The sequence below is a fragment of the Heterocephalus glaber genome, unplaced genomic scaffold, assembly GCF_053883595.1.
Source record: "Heterocephalus glaber isolate CG9 unplaced genomic scaffold, H.glaber_assembly_v1.0 deba00001666, whole genome shotgun sequence".
NCBI classification, from domain to species: Eukaryota; Metazoa; Chordata; class Mammalia; order Rodentia; family Bathyergidae; genus Heterocephalus; species Heterocephalus glaber.
The window spans coordinates 4,396,999-4,424,344 of NW_028258406.1; the positions used below are offsets into that span (position 1 = coordinate 4,396,999).

The 27,346-nt window shown below is 38.2% G+C and overlaps 1 protein-coding gene and 1 long non-coding RNA gene across 7 annotated transcripts in view; one reads left to right on the top strand and one right to left on the bottom strand.

The window, feature by feature from the left end:
• Positions 1-12,877, top strand: part of Diaph3 (diaphanous related formin 3) — a 501,638-nt gene extending 488,761 nt beyond the window's left edge. For all 6 annotated transcript variants that reach the window (XM_087197467.1, XM_087197470.1, XM_087197468.1 and 3 more), the window contains one exon: positions 11,325-12,877. In XM_087197467.1, the coding sequence (XP_087053593.1) occupies positions 11,325-11,587 (263 nt within the window). In that variant the 3' untranslated portion in view covers positions 11,588-12,877. The remainder of the gene's footprint in view (positions 1-11,324) is intronic.
• LOC147822243 (uncharacterized) lies at positions 7,404-26,907 on the bottom strand. Its single transcript, XR_015445918.1, has 3 exons — positions 26,821-26,907; positions 7,654-7,743; positions 7,404-7,528 (listed from the first exon to the last, which is right to left on the bottom strand). It is a non-coding gene; the product is annotated as an uncharacterized LOC147822243 (long non-coding RNA).
• Between the last annotated feature and the right edge of the window lie 439 nt (positions 26,908-27,346).

Genomic DNA, 27,346 nt, shown 5'->3' on the forward strand with positions numbered 1-27,346 from the left:
CTATAAATCAAGGCTGAGGAAGGCCTTTTGATGCACCCGCTTACCTCAAACTGACAGTAGGAGGCAGTCGCGGGCCAGCCTGAGCCACTCTGAAGACGTGCCCATGACTCATGCCAGCTTTCTTTATTTCATTCATTTTCTAGAAATGCATGAAACAAATTTCAGAAATAGTTTCAGATTTCATAATGAAACTTGGTACCAGCAATACAGTACAAGGTCATGCTGCTATACTGTGAACAGAGTAATCAAAAGAGGCAAGTCTGTCAGCGTCTATCAGTGGCAACTCTGCAAACCTCACCCCAATATAGGTCCTGATCCAATGTGTATAAGCAATGGCAAGCAACAGAGGCCAACTTCGTTTTGGAAGGGAAGTGAATCACATTTAGTAAATTAGATCCCTCGGATTCTCACGATTAACAAAACATGCACAAAATTGGGAAGTAAAAGTAGAAAAATCTCTGAAGGGCAACCTGGTGCCCTTATGTTCAGGCAACTGGATTAATATGTCAGAATATGAACAATAGCAGCAGTGGGCTTGTCGTTATTAGAATTCAAATTTCCTGAATGTATTTTTAATCTTTAGCCATTCACAAAATCCAAATTACCAAGAAATGTGTAACCGTTCCTTTATATAAAATGAAATCTCAGTGAAATTAGAACATTACAGTCTTTCACTTGATTATTTTTCCTTCTATAATAACTGATTCCATTAAAAAAATGTTCTTTCATTATATTGATTAAACTCAATAGCTTCATTATATTGACTGAACTCAATAGCTTATCTATTTAGGGATTTCCCCCCAATATTAAAGATATATTTATGTATGTAATTCATTCTATACTTCTAGATGAAGTTCAAACAGCACATACTTAATTTATGGCTTGACTATGATTAGCATGCAAATCTCTGACACAGAAAAAGCCAAGTTTACTAATCTATACAGGGGTGAGAAAAGTTGAACTTTAACTTTTAGCCAAACTTATTATTTATTTTTGTCATAATTTCTGAATTCTCTTTAATAACATTTATTAGCTTTTTAATAGTAAAAATCCAACTTGAGCTAAAGTTTCTTATCACTGAAATTTTCCGAAAAGATACTCAATCCCCAAATCTTTACAGGTTAGTAGAACTGTTAAGTTCTAGACCTGTACTGTCCAATATGCTAACCAGTAATCCGAAGAGGCTCTTGAGCTCTTGAAATATGACTGATTGAAATTAAGATGTTCAGTAAGTGTATTTCATTGTTGTGTTTTTGACATAATATTAGATAAAATTACATTGTTAAAATTAATTTCATTTTTTGTCAGCATATAATGTGGCTTCAAGAAATCTTTGTTGCATACAGCCCACACATATGACTCATTTTATTTCCATTGCACAGGGCTGTTCTAGACTGAATTCTGAGTCCTCGAAGTGCAAGAAAGCAAAAATAATTAAACCAAAATATGTCATCAGCTTAGTCTTTATCCAGATATTATTTTTCCAAAGTATTTTCTTTGGATTAATACAAAACATTAAGCAAAGCAATGTAATAAAACTGTGACATGTTTAGGTTCTGTCACTCAAGGCATAAGGAATAAACCTTATCAGTTATAAAACAGGAACTGTGAAGGCTTGGCAGTATACTGGTGAATAAAACAGACATGATCCCTGCCTTCTGGGGCTTGTGTTCCAGGATGTTAGATCACAGTGATATGAATATGAAGTAGTATTGTTACTACTTGAACATATTATTACGTTTAGATATGGGTAATGTAATATTTATTTAGTGTGATAGCCTGGAGAGAAATAAAGTAATATTTCTGGGTATATAGTTACATGTAAAATTATTTTAGTAGAAAATAGTCTTCAACACAAATCTACCCCAGGATTGAGTTCTCTAATGAATAAACTCAGGTAGTTCTAAACAGATTCTTACTAAGCATATACTGACAATTAATCTCAAAGTATCACCCTATATGGACATTTCAAAAGGCTGTAATCAAGGATTCTGTGAACATGCACTGTACATGAATTTTATAGTACTGAATACCTTAATTGGTTTGGATTTTTTCCAGAAATTTTGAATTACTAAATGGATATAGTATGGCATGTTCACAGTAGACTGTTTTCAGGGACTCTCTACCATAGAGAGCTGAATACTACCTGAATTAACTTACCCGTAACCCTAATTCATGATCCCAAGGGGAACTTGAAGAGACTATAGCTATTTGGCTTGGAGAGGATTTGGGGAATGTGATGCTTGTTTTCAATCAGTTGAAGGGCTGGTGGGTGGAGGAAGAATTACATTTATTTAATACAGCTCTAGTAGAAAAAAGTTAGTCAAACACTAGATAATCATAGGGTGAAACAAGTAATTTATAGAGCATCCAAAGGAAGAATAAATTGCTTTATGAAATTCTTCAAATTTAGTCTGGACGTACACTTGATGGGAAACTGAATAAATGGAATTTAAGCATTGGTTAGATGATTCTATTCAGTCCAGAGATTCCATGATTCTATTTTACATGATTCTCTGAATCAAAATAACATGTTACTCATTCACAGTAACATCTGTACATTTGATTTTTTGAGTTTTTGAGATAGGATCTCTCTGTGTAGTTCAGCCTGGCCTTGAACTCACTGTGTAGCCCACACTGACCTCAAACTTGCAGCAATCCTCCTGCCCCAGCCTCCTGCATGCTGGGACTAGAGGTGTGCACCACCATGCCCAGCTTGTACATCTGAAATAACTAGTAAATCCTGAATTTAAAAGCATAATAAAGGAAAATACTTAAAATCATACTATACGATATTACTTACAAATGGCTTCAAAATAATGTGTAGGTCTTAAAGGATTTATTTAGGTAGCTACTTTTTGATATAGTACCTAGGTCATTAACACTGGGGAATCCCTCTTTTTCTAAACCCTTTGTCATAGTGAAGCACTTTTTCTATTTCACAGTATGCCTGCTTGCCTTGACCTAATCATGTACTACCATTTGCATGGATTTTGCCAGAGATAAATAGGAAAGACTACAGCCCTGGACATGCATGGGCTTATCTAAACCTCAGTTTCCTTACTTATAATACTGTATAGGGATGTTAATACCTGTCTTGTAAGATTATTGTAAAAAAAATTTTAAATAGCATAAAAAGGACTTATCAGATACATAGTATATTTTAATAATCATACTGTCAAATCATACCCCTGTGTTATTTCTCTACCCTCTTCCTCATGAAGCAGCAGATCAAAATATATACTACCTGCTATCTACCAGCTGACAGGCATTCTAGGAATATTTGTTTAGTAGCTGCTAAGCCACACATCAGTCATCACAAAACATGGTAGCCTGAAACAGCTGTCAGTGACAGCAGAACTGGCAGATGCTATGGTTGGTTTCATTAAATTAGTATGAAGAGGAAGCAGTTTTGGACATGAAAGTTTGGTTTGAAAATGTATTATTTGAAGTAATGGTAGGGCATTTATGTTGAAATGTTTAGAGAGGCCATGTGGACCCAGTTTTGAAACTCTGTTGCTAAGGCTGAACATACAGATGTGGAGATTTCTTCCCAAAGGAAATGATTGAAGCTGAGATCTTGGAGGAGAGAATGTAGAAGTGGAGGGTGGGGAATAGCCCAAGTATCTGAGAAATGGCTACATTGAGAGCTCTGATTACAGAATTTGGGAGTGGTGGGAAGATTCAACTACCAAAAAAGATTCAAAGTAAATCATCAGAAAGTAGAAAATTGAGCATCATAAAGGGACATATCATGATAGAACATGTTAACCAGGAAGGAGTCAGAGGACTTGAGTTTTGTCTCTGGCTCTGCCTGAAAGCTATGTCTGCTTCTTCAGCTTTATATAAAAGAAAGTAAACATACCTATATCATCTCTCTCACAAGGGTGTTATTTGAATCAAATGTGTTGTGAATATATTCCAAAAGTGTTTGCAAACTATAAACTAAACAGTTGATATTAGTTATATAATAATAGTATTCTAAATTATGAATAACATTCACAATGACTTGTGATACTATCTACCTTCAAAGGAGCGTCCTTCTGCCACCAGCTCAAGTTTGAGGGTCCCCAGCCCCCTTCACTTGTGACCAGCTGATTACAAATTCAGTAGTTCCTGTTACTCCTTCAGTTTTAATAATTTTCTGGAATGAAAATTCAGGAAATCACAGAACTCTTACAGCTTAATTAAACTGAATGATACAAATCAAAACCAACCAGAGAAACACTTGCAGCTTCTGTTGTCTCTAGGGACATCAACTGTTGATGATACAGAGTATTGTCAGTATTCTATATCCATGGGTTTCATATCCATGGATTTAGCCAACTGCAGATTGAAAATAGGAAAAAAATGCATCTGTACAGAACATGTACAGATATTTTTCCTTATTATTCCTAAACAAGACAGTGTGATAATTTCTTACATCGTATTTGTGTGTTATGTGTTATAAATAATCTAGAGATGATTTGAAGTGTGTATGGGAGAATATGTGTTGGTTCTATGCAAATACTAAGTCATTTTATATAAGTGGCTTGAACGTTTACAGCTTTTGGTCATATAACCAATTTCCATGGATTCCCAGGGACAACTGTATTGCCAACCAGGAAAACTTTACCTGAATGCTAGTGTTCTCAGTTGTATTAAGGTCTGCTTACTAGGTACAACTGATGGAATCATTGGCCACATGGCTAAATTTAAACTCCAGCCCCTTTCCCTTTTCAGAAATTAGGCTGATTCTACTTGTCTTAAAAACCCAACCTTCTAATCACATGATTGGTCTTTCTGGCTTGGCCATCTCCATCCTGGGTCACTCACTACCATAATTTGTCTAGAGACTGAGCAGGAGTCACCTAATTAGCATAAACTCTCTATTCATGTTGTTAAACCCTACCACTGAGTCCCCTGGTATGAATAACGAAATTCCAAGAGTTTAGGGCTTACCTCCCAGGTACTGGGAAAAAAGCCAGCCAAATTTGCAATTACACACATTCTAAAATGTTACAGATGTCAAGAGAAAATGAGGCATGAGAAAAGTTCTTTGCGTTTAGGAATTTTGAGAATCTGGGTCATCTGCTACCTAGCAGTTTCAATAGAAGGGTACAGGAAAGCCTGATTGGAATTGCTAAGAATTGAATGGAATGGTGAAAAAAAAGAGAAGCAGACATTTTGGGGGTGGAGGGAGTGTCCAACTCAAGTCTTGGATTACAAGTCAGAAAGGTAAGCAGTCGAATGCAAGGGTTTACATTACTGCCATCTTCAGAGCAAAGAAGCTGGACAGCCTGCCTGTCCAGACTTAGCCTGCTGCACTCAGAGCCTGTATGGTATCATCTTGAGGTTTCTTCCAGGCCTGTGCTCAGTTAGAAGGCCCAGCACAGGAAATGGCAAAATAGCAGTGCTGCCTCCAAACTTTAAAGGATAGTGATATAAAACAAGTCTCTAAGTATGAAAGTTTCTGCAAAGAACATCTAGCTTCATTGTCAGTTATCTCCTCTATCCTGAGATACTTTTTTTTTAAATCATCTGCTTTGTCTATTTTGTTTGACTAGGGGGAGTGTTTTTTAGTTGTTTTTGTTTTTACATAATTGGTTTCAATAAGAGTTTCTTGGTACTCCTAAAAGATTTTAACCATACACGAAGTGCTCCTTTGCTCTGTTTATTATTTTTGTATATTTTCGGTATATTAGATAAAATAAATACCAAAGTGAAACCAAGGGAAGACAGTTATTTCTGACCTCAGTAAATAAATAGTGAGGAAAACCATGGGGATAAGGGCTGCTAGCAGCCAGCACTAACTTTAGTTTTTGCATAGATTAAAAAACATGTATTTGTCACACACTTCACTATCACATAGACCCCCATGATACTTTAAAAATTCAATTTTGGGTCTTTTTTTCTTTCACCAAAGTAAAGCCATTGCTGGGGTGAAACAAAATAGCTGCTTAGTGGGTCAAAGTAATAGTTAAGATCAAAAGGTGAAGAATTGTAAGGCGAGACCAAATTTCAGGGAGACTTAAGGGATACAATCATTTTAGGACAGTAGAGCTCTGTATTCTTCAGCCTGTCAAACCTGCCACTGGCTCACCATTGACCACAAAAGGCAGGAGCTCAATTTTATTTCTCATCTGAGAGCTGGCACTCTAAGAAGCCAGTGATCATTAGAACCACAATGTGATGGAAGATCAATACCAACTTAAAGGGAAGAATGCCTTTTCAGAACCATAACTGATATTGCCTGCAGTGGAGAGGGTTCCCCCAAGGGCTGTCAGCCAGGGCCTTAGCCTTCCTCTACTAGCACCAGAAGCATAACTGCTGGCTGAAATATTTCCCCGGTTTAGATGCCAAGGTACACATGTTTATATTTAGTTCTTGACAAGTTTCCTGTGTCTTTTGTGTTACTCAATGCAAATGTTAGGGCAGGATGGTGGAGTTTGGTTTGTTTGGTTTGTTTTTAGCTTTCTTTGTCATCCAGATGTCTGCTCTGTCAAAGGCCATGTGGGACTCTTCTAAGATGTGGTTTACAGCCTTGAATGTTAGTCCAGTGGGATCTCTGTATTTAAGACTTGCTCAGTTTTCCAACAGTTTTCAACTTTTCATTCAGTTTCAGGGAACGGTGGGGCTCAGATCAATCTTTATAGTAAGAATCATATGAGTTATTAAATTAAAATAAGGAATCTTGTTACTTTAAAGGAAAATAGCATGTATTCTTATCCTATTCATTTCCCCAGAAATATAAATATAAGATGAATGAATTAGATCGCCTTCTGATTTGGTGCTAAGAATGGCAGCTGGTTCTGTGCCTGTCATTAACACTGTCATCAGTGGCCCTGGATATTGGCAGGAATCCTAGATATATTGTACACAGACATCAACTGTAACACCCTAAAAGGAAAAACTTAAAGCCTAGGATTTGATTCATAAAATAGTACACACGTAGTCTCTTTGGAGAATTAAACAATCATCTTTCTTTGCCTTAGTATTTTTTAGTTTTCGTTACTAAATGTGTATTGGTAAAGACTTGAGGAGAAATAGAAGTGCTTCTCCTTTTATTGCCACCCCAGCCTTGCCTTTCATTGACTCCATGTGTGTGATCCTGTATTTGTAACTAATTTCATATGTAAAGGACGAGCCCACTGACATTATAATTTATTCATACCTTTGAACACCTTTATAGGACACCTACATAGAGTTCTGTCTGATTTACAGGGTTGTCATCCCTCTCTTGTTTGGAAGTCAACCATTTAGAAACAAAAGTACCTGTTTTTGCATGGAATTTAGGTCTGCAGTTCAGCCCACAGGAATTCACCAACACAAACTTTTAAAATAATAGTCATAGCAAAAGACAGTTGGCCTTAAACCAATATTATATTAAGATTTTTCCATAAAAATGAACTAGCAACTTGAGAGCTTTTTCTACCTGAAATCATTTCCTCTGTTTGCAGTGGGATAGGTGATTCTTCCTTCCCAGCCTCAGCTGTTTTACAGTTTAAGATGTGGCTCCCTCATTTCCACAGTTTTGGTCTCCCAGTGGCTAGAAACAAAGCAAAAAGAAGCTAAGGACCTGGATAGGAGGGTTGGGGATTCTGAGACGTAAATGTGAGTTGTTGTACTCTAGGAACTTCTGAGCTGTTAGTTTATCATAGAAGAAGGCCTTACGCAATGTCATTATTTCTTCAAAGGCCTCAGGAATGGTTTCTTTCCTTTTTATATCATCTCATCTGTTGCTTCTTATGAAAGATTCTCCACCTGAAACCACAGAGGAGTTAAATACCAAGTTAGTTATTCGCTCATCCCTTTGTCTCTGAGCAACCCTACAGCTATTTGAGTTTCTCAAAGGGTAGAAATGCTCTTGCTTGCATTAGCCTGCCCATTGTTATTCACCTAAGCCTCCAAAGAAGTTCAAAGACCAGATATTGAAAGAAAAACCCAGGCTCTGCTGAGGATTTTATCATTGAGTCTGATATAAATCCAGTAAAGGAGAAACAAGATGTCCAAATGGATATGCAATCCTTACTTTTGGGAACACACTATTCATTAGTGAGCTTGACAAGAAGTGATTAGAGAAGAGTGAAGTGTCAAAAGCATGATTAGTGTGGGTTCAAAAGAAAAATGAGCAAAGAGGAATTGAGAGTAAGCATGGATAATTCTTTCAAGACATTTTGCTATAAAAGGAACTGAGAATTGAGGTGATAGCTGGAGCAGAGAGTATGGAGACAACTAGTTGTCTGGTTTGTTTGGTTTTTTTCCTCTAAAGATGAGGCTTATCACAACATACCTATAGGCAGAGGGGAGGACCATGTGGAGAAGGAACCTTCACAGTGCACTAGGGACAGTGCAGCTGCTAGAGAAGAGCCCCTCAATAGTGACACATCACAGAGTTTGTCCTAAGAGAGGAACACAGAAGGTTGATCTTCTAGGATTAAGAGGAGGAAATGTATGTACGTGTGTGCTGTATGCAAGTAACAGGGGTCTCTTTGCTATTATTGAATGACTTAAATGAGAGTGTAGCAGATCATGTTGGGGGTTTTGAAAAGAGAAGCTATGAAATAGTTCCCCGGGAGAATGGGAGAATGAATGGACTAAAATTGCAGTGGGATCCAGGTCATGTTTCAAATTCATAGTCATGAATTAAAGTGAGACCAGGACAAAAGAGGAGGCTGTGTGCGACCTTGGAATACGGTGATAAGCTAGTTTACATAGGTATAGTTATTGTGAGGGTTGTGTCAGAAAGCATTTCAGAGTAGCAATATAGGACCTCATTATTATGAAACTTTGGTTTGAATTACTTAGCACTTTTCTTTGGCAAAAAGCTTTTCAGATTTCTTTAAATCAGCCTCAGTATCTCTAAAGACAGCATTTGGCTTCTCCTGCTGACTTAGTAACTGAGTCTAAGCAACTGACTTAACCTTCTTTTGCTTTTACCCCTCAATTCATAAAGTGAGGGTGGTAATGTTTTAAAGTGCATCAGATGCTTTAGAAGTAAAAGCGCTACATGAATCCACGCTATTCATAACATGGTATTAGTCCTCACTGGTGTAATCACTGGAAAGTCAGAGAGGTCAGTGCCTCTGAATGGGCCCTGAGCCTTGGGTGGGGGATACCTCCCTGAGAGAGCTAGGAAAGAGGCAAGAAAGGAAAGCTTATGTTATAGCCTTCATCTTTAGAGAAAAAATTCTCTACATGCCTCTATATCCTGCTCTATTGCTAGGTAGGTGTCACCCACATTATTTCCTTTAATCCTCACAGCTTCTCTCTAAGGTTACTTATTAGAATCTGAGAGTCAGAGGGGTTGGTCACCTACTAAAAGCTTGGATTTCATCCCAAGTTTACCTTAAAATCCCATATTCTTTTCACTTTGCCATGTTTGAAATCAGGCTTGATACTCTACACCCATAGAAGTTACAGGATTTTATACATAAATTATTTTTGTTTGTTTGTTTTTTGGTACTGGGGATTGAACTCAGGACCTTGCACTTGTGAGTCAGGCACGGTGATGCTGAGCTAAATCCCTGGCCCCATAGATTGTTTTTTTACATTACAGGTCCATAGTCTAGTCAACCTCATCTTTTCATCTAACTAGAGTTGCCCAGTAGCAGAATAAACTAGTTTCCTGAAGATGTGATGGAATAGCTTACAAGAAATCATATGTCAAGAAATGGTAGAGTAATTTGGGGGAGAGAGCCGTAACCTGACTAAAAATCTGCATTTAGCTGTAAATGCACTTTTCAAATATTCTTTGGGGCAAGAAGGTGGGTGCCAGAGAAAAATCAAGTTATGTCCTGGAAACGACAGAGCTATCATGCTCTCTGTGCTGTTTCCTGCAAACATACTACGTACATTATAAGCTACAGCACATAAACTGCGCTCTAAGAGAAAATCACTGCTCTATTAGAGTCTGATTTTTGAGTAACAATTGCCCACCTGAAACAGAAAATGATAAGAAAAGTGTATTTATTTTCTTCCAACAGCTAAAAGGTGATCATGCTTCTAAAATTTGTTGAGATTGTCCAAGAAACTGTAAAACACTCATCCATCACTGCAAGCCCCTGGTCAGGAAATGACAGCGCAGTAAATATCTTCAGCAGCCACCTTTTAATGTACAAGCTGTTTTCGGTTGGAATTTTCAGCACTCATATAAAACACACTGTCATGAGTGACTGCTTGTGCTCCAAAGTCATTACTATTGGGATAATGGAACATCTCTCAGCGAATAACCAAAAAACTTTAAATGTCATGTCAAGTTTGTTGAAGCCGTCTTCAAGCCCTGTTCAAGGTTACATGAATATTGAGGCTATCTTGTTTTCTAAAAGTTTTGAGATCTATGAGAGAGATCATTTGTGATGTTGTGCAATATGGGAGTCACTTAATTAAAAAAAAAATCTAGAACTCTTTGCAAAGTCATTCACCCAGAACCTTTAATCATTAGGTATGGCAACTCCCTAACTCTCTTGATAAGTCAGGATCACCATCACTTACAGTAGGTATGTGTATGTATGTACATAGATGTGAATAGACTTGGTAATTTGATTATGACTTAATTCTGGATTGCTGGGAAGTTTTAATATTTTGCCTGCTAACTTCATTATTTCTTTTAAGGGAAATTATTGACTTTTTAATTTTTTTCTAGAAACTTTCCATGTTTTCTTCAAAAAAAAAGTAAATCTTACTAGTATTCACACGTATGTTGGGTCATGATGTGGGCAAAAAATTTCTTTCCTCGGTGTATATTAATTGAGCATTTACTTTGTACCAAAGTCATTCTAGGCACTGAAAGCATAGCAATATTTAAAATAGTGTTTTTGGTGTCTCAGAGCATGCGTTCTAGTAAAGAGAAAGACAAATATGTGTGTTTCTGGTAATCATGAGTTTTATGAAGGAAAAGAGGAGAAGGTGAGAGAGCCATGAAAAGAGCAGGTGCTAAGATGAATGGTTATGGATGCCTCTTTATTTATCTGGTGCTTAAATAGAAACCAGAATACAGATGGAACCAAGCCTCGATAATAACCTGGTAACAGGCATTTCAGACATAAACTAAGAAGGAAATAAGTATTGTTGCTAATGAAATGCTTTTGTATTATATTTTAATTTATTCTTAACCTCTGATGTTTATTTTAAACCCACTTTTCTTTTAGTCTAAGGCAGTGATGGTGAACCTATGGCACGTGTGCCACAGGGAGGTGTTTGAAGCATTGAAAGCTCTAAAAGGTTTTCCATCACTGATCTAAGAGAACTTGTTTATTAAGAATAACTTTTAAATTTATGTTTTATAATGTGCCCAGTCTTTGGTTGTCAAAGTGACAAGTTTTATGTTTTCTTCCTTACTATAGAAAATCAGAAAGTGCAGTTGACAGAAGGGTCACGTTCACACAACAATATCAATTGCAACTCCACAAGGAGTCCAGTCACCAAGGAGTTTAATTATAATCCAGACACTCATAGATCCACAGGGAGGATCAAGGCAGTTGAGAAGAAGGAAGCCTGTGCTGTGGAAAGAAACAGAAAAAAGGAAATGGAACTTCTTGGCTCTGTTTCTAAAAATGAAGCCATTCCCGAAGTTGAAGCCCTGCTGGCAAGATTACGAGCCTTATAAATTAGACTGGTAAAAAGTAATTAAGCCAAATATAAAGCCATGCTCTAAACTATAACACTTGAAAAAAAATTGCTTTTATATAAGTGACTTGATATAGTTTTAAATTATGATATATATTAGAAAAATTAAAACTATATACATAATTGCAGTGCTTTTTCTACATACTTGAAGTTTTGGCTTATTCAAGATTGTAATGGGCTTTAATGCTTTTTTTTTTGGTCTCCTGGTATTCATCTGTTCTATATTTGGTGATTAAATTATACATACTGCTTCAGAGAGCAGGTAGGTGCCCATTTGTTCAACAATGTGTCCTTAAGAAAACCATCTTTCTAAGTCACTGTAGTTTTTACTACTTCAACATTAAAGAGTGTCAAATCATCACCCTGCTGTCCTGCTACAATACTCATGTATATTCCCTATTTACTGTTTATACATTCCCAGCTTTCTCCAATAACATCAAAAAAATGTAACTTTGTTTCAGAACTATAAGGAAATGACAGTAAATTCTTTATCATCACTGTTGAATTCATGTTAACTTGACCCTGTAAGGGATTGTAAAGCAACTTGAGTGCATTGCCAAAAATGACACAATAGGAATGCATATGGACTTTCTTTGCAAAACACGTGTGCTTTTGATTAAAGTAGGTATATACAGTATTACAGTGCTGTTGAGTACTTAATCTTGGCCAAGAGATTACCCTGCCACCCCCACCCCCAGTAATTATGACTGCAGGTTAACATTGCCATTTTGAAACTTTCCAGTTAATGGAATTTTTTTATTCCTGTGAACAAACTTGGAATTTCGGTTTCTTTGATCTGACAATCAGTAACTTTAACAAAGATCTGCATAAGTGTTTCAAGGAAAGTTTTCATATGTAAATATTGCAGTTGTACCTCACTTCAGCATCATTCCTTTGTTAATTCCATGTCAAAAAAAAGACCTCCCTACTTGCACTAACTGAAAAAAATTGCTTTCTTCTGTCCCGCCTTCACATATTCTGTGGATAAGCTGGAGATAGACTGTTATGTCATCTGTGTGTCTCTTTTGCTTTATTACTTATAATAAATAAATGACTGCTCTATTACTTGTGGTTAAGAAGCAGTTTTGTGGAACTAGCCTGGCTAGGTCTACTGCTTTTTATTGCCTTGTTTAAGTTGCCACCTCCATTCAGCTCCAAGTTAGTAAAATCAATTAATTAGAATTATGAACCAGGCCCTGTTTATAGACACTGGGGGAACAAATGTTATCCATACCCAATGGGAGAAATAAATGTGTTCCTGTATGTATTACTGAAATGTGCATTTTGGGCTTTAGTTGCAAATCCTATCTCCCCCCCAAATCTTAAAAATTAAGAAAGATGAAGAACATTTACACTTTAAGCAGAGAGAAGCCATGACAGCAAGACGGAATTGTTTTGATGAGAAGTAAAATGAGAGAATTCAAAATATCTGTTCTTAACCTGATTTTACAAAGACTTGAGCTTTTCAGAAAGAAAACTTAAATTTAACCCGATAGTTTGGACACATCAGGTGCAAGTAAACATTCTGGATCCTTGGGGCTGGGAAGCAGCCACAGGGGAGAAGTCAGCGCATAAAGGGAAGTAGAGGTGACACAGGTTCCCAGGGGCAGAGGAAGGCAGGAGAGCCCAAAAGCAGAGCAGTCAATCCCCACAATGTCTGTCTGCAGGAGCTGCAGGAAGCCTTGGAGCAAGACAACCAGGTGCCCAAGGCCAGCAGCCCATCAGCACCTCTGACCTCCCATAAGCCAGCAACCCAATCTCCCTCTCCCTGGATGACTGGAGCTGGCTTAGCTCAGGCCTGAAAGGAAGCACGCATGGCTGTGGAAAGGAAAACCTAAGTGAAAAATGAAGTGCCAACTCAAGGAACCACAAATTTCCTGTTAGAGATATTTCCTTGATACAGCCCCTTCAACAAAGAGCTGAGGGTGTAATTAGGCCTTAAAGTTCACAATATTCCTTTAGCCAATTGTAAACAAAAACAATAGCAGTGACCTGAATTTGAAGACAAACTGAGGAAACATGAGATTTCATGTTTCTGAGCAGACAAACTTTGTTCCTTGGTATTAAGAGGTATGATGGTTAATTTTATGTGTCAGTTTGACTGGGATAGAGGATACCCCAGATAGCTGGTAGAACATTATTTCTGGGTGTATTGGTGAGTTTCTCTGGGAGAGATTAGCACTAGAATCACTAAACTGAGTAAGGAAGGCGTGAGTAAAGAAGAACAAATTTCTCAGCTTGAGCAGGGATCTCCATCTTATCCTACCCTTGGACCAGAAGTACACTAGCAGTTTTCCTGGGCTCTTCATAATAAATCTCTTTCTACATATCTACATATCCTATTGTTTCTGTTTTTCTGTATTACTTAACTAATATAACAGATAATATTGGCCAGTAGTTAGTATGAATGGCCAATTCAAAACCATGATAGAGCTCGATGCTCTTGACAAGGATGTTCCATCCAGGCCAGTGACAAACCCCAGATAGATTATCTTCCCCCTTCTCACAGCAGTGTAAAGAATTGGGCTAGAACACACAGACAAATGTCCATTGAGTTTCCCAAAAGTAAAGACATATTACGAACAACTTCTCCCAGTCAAATATTTAAAGTAGTTTTAAAAAAAAGAAAAGCAGTCTCATCATTTATGCCTTTTTATAAACATAATTGAATATGTGAATGCATAGCTGAAAGCACCTAGTATTTAATATAATACTAATAAGCCATTGAAAAGGATTAGATCCTGTCATTTGTGATGTGGATAGAACTGGAGGTTAAGTGAAATAAGCCAGGCACAGAAAGACCAACAAAATATGATATGACACATATAAGGAGTCTAAAAAAATTTGATTTCATAGAAGCTGAGTAAAATAGTGGTTACCAGAGGCTGGGGAGGGTAGTGGGGAAGGGATATATAAAGGTTGATCAGTGCATATTAAATTACAGTTAACAGAAAAGAGGAGAGCTTAATCTGCCTCATGATTTCCAGGAATTCAGTCCCTGGTCTGCTAGCTCCATCCAAGGCAGACACATCATGGCAGAAATAGTAGAACAAAGGTGCTTAGTTCATTACAGGCAGGAGGCAGAGCAGGGTAACAGTGCTAGGGAGGAAAGGGGCCAGGGAGCATTCACTCCACTGTGACTCAGGTAAACATACCCAGAATTGTGCTTTACTAATCCACTGGGTAGGTCTCAAACAAGTCAAGTTAAAACAGTTAAGCCGAACCACCACATCTATTGAACAGTATTGGTTGCGGTGAAAAAAGAACCTTCCTACGTTGGTGGAAATGTACAACCATCATGGAAATTCCTCAAAGAAATAAAATTAGAAATTTCATATGACCCAGCTATCCCCCTTCTAGGTGTCCACCAAAGAGCTAAAGACGTCTTCCTATAACAAGACGTGTACCAATGTTCATAGCAGCACAATTCATAATAGCTAAATCCTGGATTCCTTTTTATTTTAAAAATACCATAATCCAATGTAGCTCTGAGTTTAACTAAATTGTTTTGTCTATCATATACATCTGTGCTACATTCCACTATATTAAACCCTCATTTACATAAATGCATGAATAAATAGTGGAAGTACATTTGATTTTTTTTGTTGTTGTAGTTTTGTCTTGTTTAGTTTGGTACCGGGGATCAAACTCAGGACCTTGCCCTTGCGAGGCAGGCGCAGTGCCACTGAGCTAAATTCCCAGTCCCTGTTTTGTTTTGTTTTGTTTTTCATTCATTAATTTTATTGGTACATTTTAGGTATACAAGATGCTGACATTCATTATTGGGAATTTGTACCTTTACATAATATAACTTGGTTCTTATTTTTTTCCCCATTTCCCTGCCCTCTCCCTATTTACAAAGACTTTGTTTCCTTTTTTCCTTTTCTCATATTCCTTTTCCTTCTTTCTTTTCTCAGACCCCTCCCACTTCCCCTTCCCCTTTAGACATTTTCTTCCTATTTCACATTACCTGTTATACATTTTAGCCCTTATTTACACTTTCAATTTCTCACAGCAGAGAAACTATTCGGTATTTACACATGTGCATTCTATTTATTTCACTTAAAAGCATGGCCTCAATGTGCATCCATTTAGCAATAAATTTCTCTAGTTTCTCATTCTTCATGGCTGAGTTGAAACAAAAACACCAAGTCTCATTAAGTCCCTTAGTTTGTCTAGTTAAGGTTCAAACTTGTAATCCTCCTGCCTCAGCTTCCCATACCTGGCTTGATAATTAGTTTTGTGAGTAAGTTTTTGTTCACACTATATGACTTTTAGAAACTAATAGATCCTAATATATAAACTGCTAATTTGATTGAAAACCAGAAGTGACATTTATTTTCGTATTAATTAGTACAAGTTTTGAGATCCAGGAACTACTGCTAACAGTGACCCAGTACTTATTTTATGTCTGGTGAATGTTACATGGTAGCTATTACACATCCTTGCCAGGTAGGCCTGTTCTTAAAATATATCTAAGGGCCAAATTGTTCAACCATTTTGTTCCAAGAGCTACTGTTTAGCAAAACATGTGGAGCTGCCAAAGAACCACAGAGATTGGACATCATTTCAGAACTGAATCCAAATCTCCCCATAAAATGAAAATAATAGAACCTTGATCCATAAAAGCTCATTATTTCTAAACACACTTCTGCCTTTTAAAGTGGGTATGAAGGGAATGTTAAATGTTGGGTGGGGAGGAGTCTGAGGTAGAACAAAGTCAGCTGTGTCCTCTAATTAGGGTTTAACTGTAGCCGCTTCTTTGGCTCCCATGCCTCTAATTATATTAGTGTCATTTTATTTCAGTAGCCTCCCTTTAGGCATCTGCAAGGACTTAAAAGGAGTCTTGGCTTTTTGCAGGAAACCTTAAATGACATTTATTCCTTCTACTATCCTTTTTGAAATCCCAACCATTGGACAAAAGCATTTTAAAAGCCCCAGATAATGCCTCCTTACGATTAATATTACCAACATTCCCTACGTTCCCACAGATCTACATTAATACAGACTTCTTATTTGAAATTAATTTTTTAAAGGCATTCTGACGATAGAATTGGAAACCAAATTTTTGGATTATCTCTTCAGGGCAGATTATCCATGTCCTTTTACAACAGCCTTTTAAAGTATGTTAGTAGGTATTATGTTCCTTAACTTTTTTTGGTGATATTCAAAGGTTGAGATTTTTACACTTTTGGTATTTTTATTTCATGTTATACTTTGAACTATAGACATCTTTCTAAAAATTTCTCTTTTCTTTTCTAACTATAGGTTACTAAAATGTATTTTAAAGATGAATCTTCAATGAGTATCTATCCAATCTTAAAACTGTCTGAAAAAGTACGAGTGTTAGTCCAATATGAGACCTACGCTAGGAAGCTGTAGTAAAAATAATTAGATTGAACAGAGTGGAATAAAGTATTCTGGTAAACTATTTCTTGAGAGCATGTCTAGGTCCTCAACTATGTATATCCCAGTTAATTTCTCCCCAAAGTGCCTACTTTCTCAGACATGTCCGCTTCTGATAGAATAGACCCATCTTTACATCACAAACAGATGATTGATCCTAAGTATTTAATAACATGTACATTTAATATGATTAGCATCTACTAAGGCAAGTACAATTATGTACACAGATTAGACTATCGAAATGTCTATGTACTTGGTAATTATTTCCTTTCAAACTTTAATACGTAAAGCACTCTCTATTAAGATACATCACAAATGGGCAAAAATACTTAGACTTCCTAATTAAAGTACCCAAGCCATCAGGGAAGCTTGATTTTAAAATGGAATATTTCTTTCCTTCCCTTGTTTCGGGCACAAATATGTGGGCCTTTCAATGCAAAACCAACTAGGTACCTAATAAAAACAAACAGACTGAAGAAAATAACATTTTCTTTGGAGGGTCTCATCTTGAATCCTTTCCTTAATGACCTAAATAGAGCCGCCCTGATGAGTGTGAAAGCCATGACTGACATCCCACACTTGTGGCCTACACAGGGCGTGAGAGTCCAAATTGACTGTGATAATAAATAAAATCTTGTCATACTATTACAGGATGTTTGGCAAGGACAAGAATTACCTTTGTCACTCCCAAAGGAATCTGGTGATATTTCTAATGTGATCTCACCCATCATCCTGTCTTGCCTGACCTTCCTGGTATCACCCTCCTGAATTATAGCTTGTATCGGCTACCCTCTCCTCCTTCCACAGCCTCTCCCCAAGACAAAGGATTGCTGATCCAAACAAAATAAACCTGATTTTTTTTTTTAAATCTTTGTTAAAAAAAAATAAAGTGGGTTAAAATGACCTAGAAGTCACTCCATGTGTTTTCTGCGGATCATTTATTACCTCCATAAGAGTGAATATTGTGTCTCACTTTATGAAAGGAATACTCAAGGTCTTTAGGAAATTAAAGGATCTCTTCAAAAAGTGTCCATTCTCATTCCTTAATAATTTCTGGAGCCCACTATGTAGAGAAATGTGTACTCAAGTCCACCCATTTACTACCCACTCCAACAGTAACCTCCTTTATTCTGGGAACAGTTGCCTCTCAGGAACTTCATGAATCCACCTAGAAAGGAATTTTCTTGATGTTGCAATAGCTTCTCTCATACTCTCCAGGGAAGCTAAGCAACAGTCTGGTGAGTCAAAGACACACATATATAGGAACAAGCATACTGCAAGGCCACTGAAGAGCATAGAGCCATCAGTGGCCCATGGGAACAGCAGACATACCTAGAGAGCACAAATGCCCTGTTCCCATAGGATCACTTCATTATGGATGACCAAAACACACTCCAGGGACTTCGCGAGGAAGCAGTTGATTTGATGAGCCCTATTCTTCCCAAGAAGCTGGGCTTTTGCTCCTCTTATGGCTTCTAGTCCCCTGTTATTGAACCTCCTTTGAGTTCTGCAAGTGGAGGTAACAGCAAAATGTTACCCTTCCAAGGGGATATTTACATTTTAAACTACATCCAAGCTATAAGGGTTGAAAGTCTACTAAAAGAGAATTGAAAAGCAACAAAATGAATGAATCTATGCCCTCATCAAACTAAGCCCTGAAGTGCACCTTTGGCCTGGAGTCCTTTATTATGAATACCCTTGTTCTCAGCCTGGAAGTGAGCTCCCTTTGATGCTGAGGTCAGTGCTTGGTTCAAAGGTTCTCCAGTCTCCTTTGCAGAGCTGAGACAAGGTGGGACATTCAGAAGCCTTTACAAAGCTCTGAGTAGAAATGTGGAGGGATAGATGGAGGCAGCAATAAACAGAAAGATATGTAAACTAACAAATGACAGTTTTCATCCTTCCCAGTAAAAATGTCCCCCCAAGGCTGGTGAGTGCTGTCTTCTGATGCCATAAGAGATGATGAAGGGGACAAGTGGCCCATTCCTGAGGGACAACTCAGCCCTCCTACAACTCCAGATGTCCTGCAGAATAGCAGCCATTGACTTAGTCCCACAATTATATCCCACATGTCCGTGAGGATGTTTTGGGTATTTTGACCTTTCTGAAGTCTGGTGAGATACTAGGCCATGCCTGAACTGGACAGTGCTACTGCCCACAGTACAGGGAGATTGAGCCCTAGGTCTGATGTCTTAGTTGATTTGCATATGTGGTCCCTTTGCTATAAGCTGCATGAACCTCAACAGTAACCACTTTCAGAAGCGACACTCACCAGTGTCCCAGCACAGTACACCAACTGGAGGGTATGGGTGGGAACAGTGACCATGCACATACATGGAAAATCATATGTGGAAGGAGAGAATCAGGAGGGTGGAGGTTTGTGGTGTAAGAAGAGTCCTCAACAGTAAGGGCTCCAGGCACACAGGAGTGCCTCACTGTGTTCAGGAGAGGGAGGACTCGTGAGTGAAGAGCCACCTTCGACTCCCTCAAAGATTCACCTAGAAAAGATAATGAACTTCTCTGTTCAGAGGATAGAGCTAAGGCCAACAGATAAAAATGGAATATTTATGGGAAAACATTTTAATGCAGATCTGCCCAGTGGCTGGAGAGGCTGTCTTTCAAGATTATAAAGTCATGGAGTCTTAAAATGCAAGCAAGTTCTTATGGGAAACATTAGAGCTTATCTAATTGGAACCCCACACTCTCCATCTGAGGGGAAAAGTGACAGCCCCCAGGCAGAGCCCAGGCCTCTGCTCTCTCCCTCTCTCCTCAGACAGCCTCCCTCACCAAGTAACCTCAGCAGGCAGAGGCCAGACTCTGTGTGACATTGGGAGATAATAAAGGAATCTATTATTCAGGTAGGAGGTTGGCATATATGAGCTCTGAAGGACTTTATCACTCTGAAAATCTGTGTTCTGTGATTTTATGGAAGCATAAGTGGGCACCCTAGCCTTGGGGCTTGTCACCTTCTCCTTACCATCACAGATTGTGCTTGCTTATCTCTTTGAGGAACATAATAACTGTCTAGGTTTATTCATGTGCCTGCACTAGGTCTTGTAACTGAAATAAATCAACCCTACCCTAGAAAGGAGTAGACTAGACAAGCAAAATCCCTGTGGGAAAGAACACCTGTGAAGGATCAGGGCTGGTACACTGCCTTACTCTGAGCAGTAAAGCAGCTCACTCATAGTGTATGGAAACACAGTAAGTAGTAAAAAAGTTTGCTAACAGGGGCTGCATGCTAGGCATCATTCAGAAGATGTTGTTTTATCTCATTTTATGTTTACAACTGTATAAGAAAGAAGTGCTATCACAACTGCAATTTACCAGTGAAGAAACTCACGTGTAGAGAAGCTAAATAGCTAACTCATGGTTATACATCTAGTAAGAAGCAAACAGATTTAAAAATCTATGCATTCCCAAACTCTGGACCCTGTGGTCGTAAATGGTCCTATCTCCATACAAGACTCAACTGCCTCCCCCAGGCCTTTGCATGCAATGTTGCAGTTGCCTTTATAGATGACTTTCACTTCTCAGCTTCATCTTTTTGTTTCCCAAGATGCTATGAATCTCCAAAATACCTATACAAAGATGGGAATGGTTATATTTTTTCCTTTGAATTTCTATCATCTCTGCTTCTCTTTTATTATAGTATTGTCAGATAATCACCAGTATAAATTAAAATGAGTAAGTTCAAACATGAACATTTGCTACCATAGTCAAAATGACCGAGGGCTGATGGAAGTTTAGGGCCCTCTGAGATTGGTCAATCTTCCAACAATCGCTCCCTGTAGGAATGCTTTTCCTGCACAGATGAACAGGCTGTCAAACCCTCTGAGCTGGGAAGACTCATGGTATTCCTGTAAACATGGTAAGTACAAGGCATGAGTTCTGTCCAAACTGGGGAATTCTCTGCAAAATAACATTGGTCATCATTTTTGGTTTTCCCTTGGCTTCTCTTTAGTTCTACCCTCTCCAAATGTAAAGGAAAATATAAGCACAATGCATAAGTAGTAACTGACAAGCCTTGCTTTTCCTAAAATAATCGCTTCATGCAAAATAGGCCTTTTAATATAATCTAAAATTAGAACACGCTCATTTTAAAATTCAGAATGGGTGGAGTTTTAAGGAGGTTAATCTACTTAAGAACGTGTTTCTCACACCATTGGTTAGTAGTAGTGATTTGAAATAACATATTTGGAGAAATTTTCAAATTTCATCATTTTCACAAGAGGTAATTTTAGTTCTAATCATACCAAAGGTAAGAGATGTATTGTGGATGAACTGAACTTGGTGTGTAACTCCCAGAGGTACGCTTTTTCCAATCCATAGATGGGAATATTGACAAATATATGAATATTTAAGACAACTTAAAAACCATAGTTGCCCCTATTATAAGCCCCTGTACATGGTTTCTATCTGTCCATCCTTTTTGTTCCCAGAGCTTAATCCTTCCAAAGTTAGAAGCTGCTGACATTATTGTCTGCATGCAGATATATCTAGCAGCATATACAACATATCTGAATTGCTTATTGAGAACAAGAGCTATGTTTTAATCTCCAATATCTTCAGTGTCTTGCATAATACCTAACATAAAGCTTAATAACATAGGCTTCAACCATGTCAGAGTTAATAAACAATCTATTTAATAAAAGAAGACCAAGAGAGAGATACTAGAGAATGATCTCAGTTGATTCTTCAGCAACTCAACGCTTTTGTTAAACTCCACGTATATAAGTAAAAATCATGATTAGATGCAAGAACCCTCATCAGCTGTTTAGATGTTAATCCTTAACATAGAGTCATGCATTCAGTAAAGCCAAGAACTTGCTAAATGCTGGGAGGTGAAGCTCAACAAGAGTCCTATCCTAGAGTGATAGATAATCCCACAGAGAAGAAAAACTAGAATGAGTGTGCTTGGCATATAGGATGTAAGGGCTCTAGGAGGAGAGTGTAATGGCAGTCCGTCTGAGCTGATGAAAGGGCACAGGAACGCTCCTGGTAGTGACTTAGTTGAAGCTGAGGGGATGGATAGAACTGGGCAGACAGAGGCATGAGGGGTGAGAGAACACCAGGGAGAAGGAACAACATGCACAAAAACTTTGAAGAGGGAAACAGCATGAAATTTTTATCTAGGGACACAAAATATGTCTGAGAGTGAAGGAAAGTTAGCCAAGCTTGTGTAATGCTACTTCTATAACACAGACTGATACCATTTTTTAAAAAAATCATTGGAATTTCTTTTTTAATTTGAGAGAGGGTCGTATAAATTTTGCCAAGTCAACCACAAAAGGAAAATTACTAATGCTTACTCACAGTATCAAACTTCCTTAAGTTTTATCTCATGATTAAATTAGAGGAATTCAAATTTTTATTAAAATTAAATGAATTAAGATATCTATGTGTAGGATATTCCAGAGTGAACATCTGTTGTATGAATTATTGCAAGAATTAGTCTGCACTAAATTATCTTGGTATTTGAGGCAGGCACATCACCTTCCTACATGAGACATTTTCAGTTTTTGCTTTCATGTATTCATTTTAGACAGTAACCATAGAGTATGAGATTAAGTCTGTCACTCTAATTTTTAACACTGCTGGTGTAAAATGCCATTAGATCACCCACTTCACTGTGGGATGTACATTCTTTAGAAATGATAGCAAGAAGAAAGACTATGTAAAAATAGCCATTTTTGTCTGACTTTTCAGAGAACTCTTCTTTCCTCCATAGATGTATACTTTATGAAAACTACTAACAGTGATGTTTTGTCTAAGATCAGTACAGGTAAAGCTATATCCACTAGGGAGCTTCTCAGAGAGTAATTTTCAAACAATAGAGTAAAAATGCATACATCAGGCAACTAATTTGTGCTACATCAATTTTATACACCCAGAAAGCATAAAACTTTAATATAATCTCACCAAAGTCAGATAAGCCAAACAGAAGTTACCAAAACAGGCCTGGCCCTTTCATCAAAACAAGCTATGTCATACAGGTTTTGAGAACACAGTGTGTTCCAAAAGGACAGGGTAGCCTTGCTTCTCAATGCATGTAATATTGGACAGCAAAAACTACAAAAGGGGCTCAAAGCCAAATGTCTGGAAACCTGGGGTGATTAATGTGAAGCTTTATTTCACTTCAGGGCTAAATGTACTAGAAGGGAAAAAGACCATAAGCTCATTTGCCAACTGTAAAGGTCAAAAAGGAAATGATGGTAGATGATGTGCATTTGTCAGAGCTGCCAGGGACACAGCACTCAGACAGGTGTGGCAGAGGCTTCAGGAGTGAGGTGCCCAGCCATTGGAGGGTTCAAGCCAAAGGAAAAGAGCAGCAGAAATCCCAGCCTCTAGAACCCTCAATTCTAGCTCAGGGTTCTCTCCTCCACTAAGGGACATGAAGTGGTCATCCAGGACTAGGAGTTTTGGTTGCTAGCTCAGAGGACTTTGGTTCTTCACTATGGTCAGGTAGCACATGCTTCCCTCTTCTCACTGGTTCATGGCAGACCCACCAACACAGCCCTTGGGGACCACTGAAACAGACAGCAGTGCCAGGTAATCACCATCATTGTCATAAAGCTACCATGTGGAAAGAGCCACAGCCATTGTATGCCTGGGGGAGGGACAATCTAACTTGGTTTGCTTCAAGGAAATTTCTGGGCAAATAACATGAATAATACCTGTATGCAAGAGTCATATGGAGGATAAATAAGTCACAGTACTTTTCATAGTATTGAAATCCTGGGTAAAAAAAAAAGGAAATAAACCGCACATTTAAAGTAAATGTTTGCATACCTCAAGGCTGTTGAGTCAAATCAATTGTTTATGTGGTGGACTAGAGTATTAGCCCTAACTGAAGCAAGTAACTAAGAATTGCAAGTGATATGAGTAGAGATCAAGGTCTCACTCACCATTTCTGGGCCTTGCCCTTCCCTAAACTTTTACAATTCATTTAGTTAAGAGCTTTAAAGCTTCTGTGAAACTAAAAACTTCCCCTTAAAAAGTTGAAAGTTCACAAGAAAGAATCATGATCAATAATACAATCTCGTAAAGCTCAGATATCATTATGATAGGAACAAAAGAAAGATTAACACAGTCATTCATCAGTATCTGTGGGGGACTGGTGTCAAGATCTTTTCTGCATACACTCGAATCCACAGATGCTCACCTGCTCCTTATACAGTGGACCCATGAGATACAACTGGCCTCATGAACAACTTGGGTTAGGACCAGAATTTTAGTTTTACCTTAAGAACAAAATCTTGAGTTACGACCCAAATGCTGATCTTTGCTGTATGGGGTTAATTGAGAAATCCTGTGCTAATGTCTCTTTAAGGACATTGAGATCTGCCTGGAAGAAAATGTGACTTAACATTATATAGGAGACAGACTTTGAAGGCTGTGTAGGAGAGCCTGACCTTCAACTAACCCTATGGTTGATGACATTGTCACTATAGCAGAGTCCACAGGCCTGCAGGTAGACAGTGGGGATGTTGAACTGGTGAAGGAACACTCAGAGAATGGCAACTGAGGAGCTTTCTAAAGGGGAGGGGGAGTAGCAACAATCAGTGCAGCAAAGTTCTTCCTCTGAAATAAAGGAAATCTTGAAAAAATGGACAGAGCTACAAACAGTTGTAGAGAAGACCCACCCAGACAGCAAAAAAGCCAATTGTTGCATTCACTGGCTTAATGACAATGTCATGTCATACTACAGAACAATGTTAAAGAAAACACAGAAACAGACAACCTTAGTTCTGACAAGGTTGAGACCTACTGAGCCAGAAGCAGATCCTAGTGGGCTACAGACTCTCCCAAGCAGAGAAAGAACACCAGAGAGCCAGATGTCTTCTGACGTTCTTATGGAAGAGCACTCTCCTTCCCAACAATAACCACCTTCCATTTCATCCTCCCCTCCTGCAAGCCAAAGATGTCAACTTGACTGGTGAGTGCAGTGTGAAATTATTGTTTCTGATAAACTAGGCAGGCATATTTTATAACTTTTTGGTGAATACACTAGGAAAATTGTTGGCATTTCTGGTAAATTACACACATTATGAAACCCTTTTATAAAAAATGTTAGTTTGGGAGGTTTGGAATGCATTATGGGTACTTCCATTATTTCTTATGGGAAAAATAGATGATCAACTTGACTTACAACCAGCCCTTGAAAATGAATTGAGTTTATAAGTCAAGGGTCCACTGTATTGGCATATAACTTACACACACCCTCTTCTATACTTTAAATCCTCTCTAGATTATTTATAGTGCTAGTGTAATTTAAATGTAATATAAATAGTTGTTAAATTGTTTAGAGAATGGTCTCTTTGGTTTTGGTTTTGTTTTCATTTTTGGTACTAGGAATCTAACCCAGGATCTTCACACTGAGCTACAGCCACAGCCTGCTCTCTTAGTTTTGGAACAGGGTGTCTTCAAGTCGCTAAGTTGCCCAGGCTGGGCTCGAACTTGGCATCCTCCCATCTCAGCCTCTTAGAGGGCTGGGGTTATAGATGTGTGCCATCATGCCCAGCATTTCCTGAATTTTTTTTTTAATCTAAATGGCTGAATCCATGGATGCAAAACCCTCAGATATGGAGGGCTAACTGTCCATAAGAATTCACAGCCTTTTTCTTTCTAACCCCATATCGACTTCCCTAAATCTTTCTATGAAGGTCAGTGTATTGAGAGGGGGGTAGAGAATCTGAGGGAACTATGTCAGGATTTACACTGAAAAGAACAGAGAGGGATTAGCAAAAGTAGAGGGAGAGAAAAGAGGAAGAAATATAAAAAGCTCACCATGGAGAGGGATGTTTGTGCAACACTGTTGGGATTTCATAGGGGTAGATGATGAAGAGAAATCTTAAAACATTTGTCTGTGTAAAAACCCTGCAATACTCCTTCCAGAGAACTTAGTAAATATTCATATTATTTCTCATGGCATCTGCAGTCAAATTTGTGAGCTGTGTATAAATACTCAGCTCTACTGGGTTAACATCTGAGACAGGCTAAAGAAGAGCAGTCACAACAGCAGGTTTGTTCTAGAAGGAGATAAGTCTTCTGCAATTTCTGCAGGCTATTCCAGAACAGCACATGTTATTTAGTTTTCGTTTTTGTTATAGCTGTCATTTTAAACCTTTAGTTTCTGCTAAATATAAGACTTGTTACTGTTATTTTTTGCACTTTTAAAACTGCAGTTTCAGCTTCCAGATCACATTCCCATCAGCAACTGTAACAAACCAAGTGGGTCTAGTGGAAAACGCTGCTCTGTTTAACTTTTGGCATCTGAGATGTACCCTACAGAGTGTGCCTCTCTTTCACACTGAGTGAAAAGATGAACAGTTTCACACCCAGGAGATCAAATTAACTAATGAGGGAAATCTGACATTCATGGGTGAAACACCACAGTGTTTGAGGATTCATCTGAAGGGGACTTTACCAAAAGCCACTACAGGAAAAAAATTTCATTCTCAAGTCATTAATGAGCACCTTTTGAGGATGGAACTGTTTCAGTTAAGGGAGGTGGGATGGTGGAAACAAAAGACCTGAAGACTTAACACTCAATAGAACAGCAGGGAGCCTCCTGCTTGCCAGACCTACAGAGCTTTGTGGTAGCATGGGGATGATGACCCCACTCACTCATTCAGAGCCCGAGGCTGACGAGAGCTTTGCTGGTCCAGCATGTGGCTTTGTCAGTGGGGTGGTGGGGAGGTGGAGGGCAGCCAGCCTGAAGGAAAAGGAGCACAGAAGAGAAGCCTTGGGAGTTTTAATGGCCAGGCATAGGAGAGGCAGGGTGACACTCCGTGGATGAGAACTTACCTCAGTATAAGGAGAGCTGAGAACTGTAGTCCAGCTGTGTGCCCACGGGAGAGAAAGGAGAGAACAAACTGATGATCTCCACCAAGGCCATGTCTCTGATCGAATTTTCTGCTTTTAAGAACACTATTTATATATATGAGTAATTACAGAAGTCCCACAATGCGGTCATCCTCTATTATAAAGTGACTTACTGTGATGTGACAGCATGAATTATAGATTTCTATTTCGATACAATGATCTCTTGCAGGAGAATGATTACCAAATACTAACTTACACATCGAAAAGGGATGATAACAATAACATATATGGGGCGACAGCACAGATTACCTTAGGAAATTCAGTCAGAATGTTGGAAACTACAAAAAATATTTTTAGAGCACCTTCTAGGGAATTAAAAACATTGGCCTTTTAAAATCACAGAAAATACCCTTTGTTACTTTCTATAGTCAGAGAACTTTAGCTATCTCTCTATATTCCTGGGTTTTAAAGTATAAAAATTGTAAAGGAAAAATATAAAGAAAGTGAA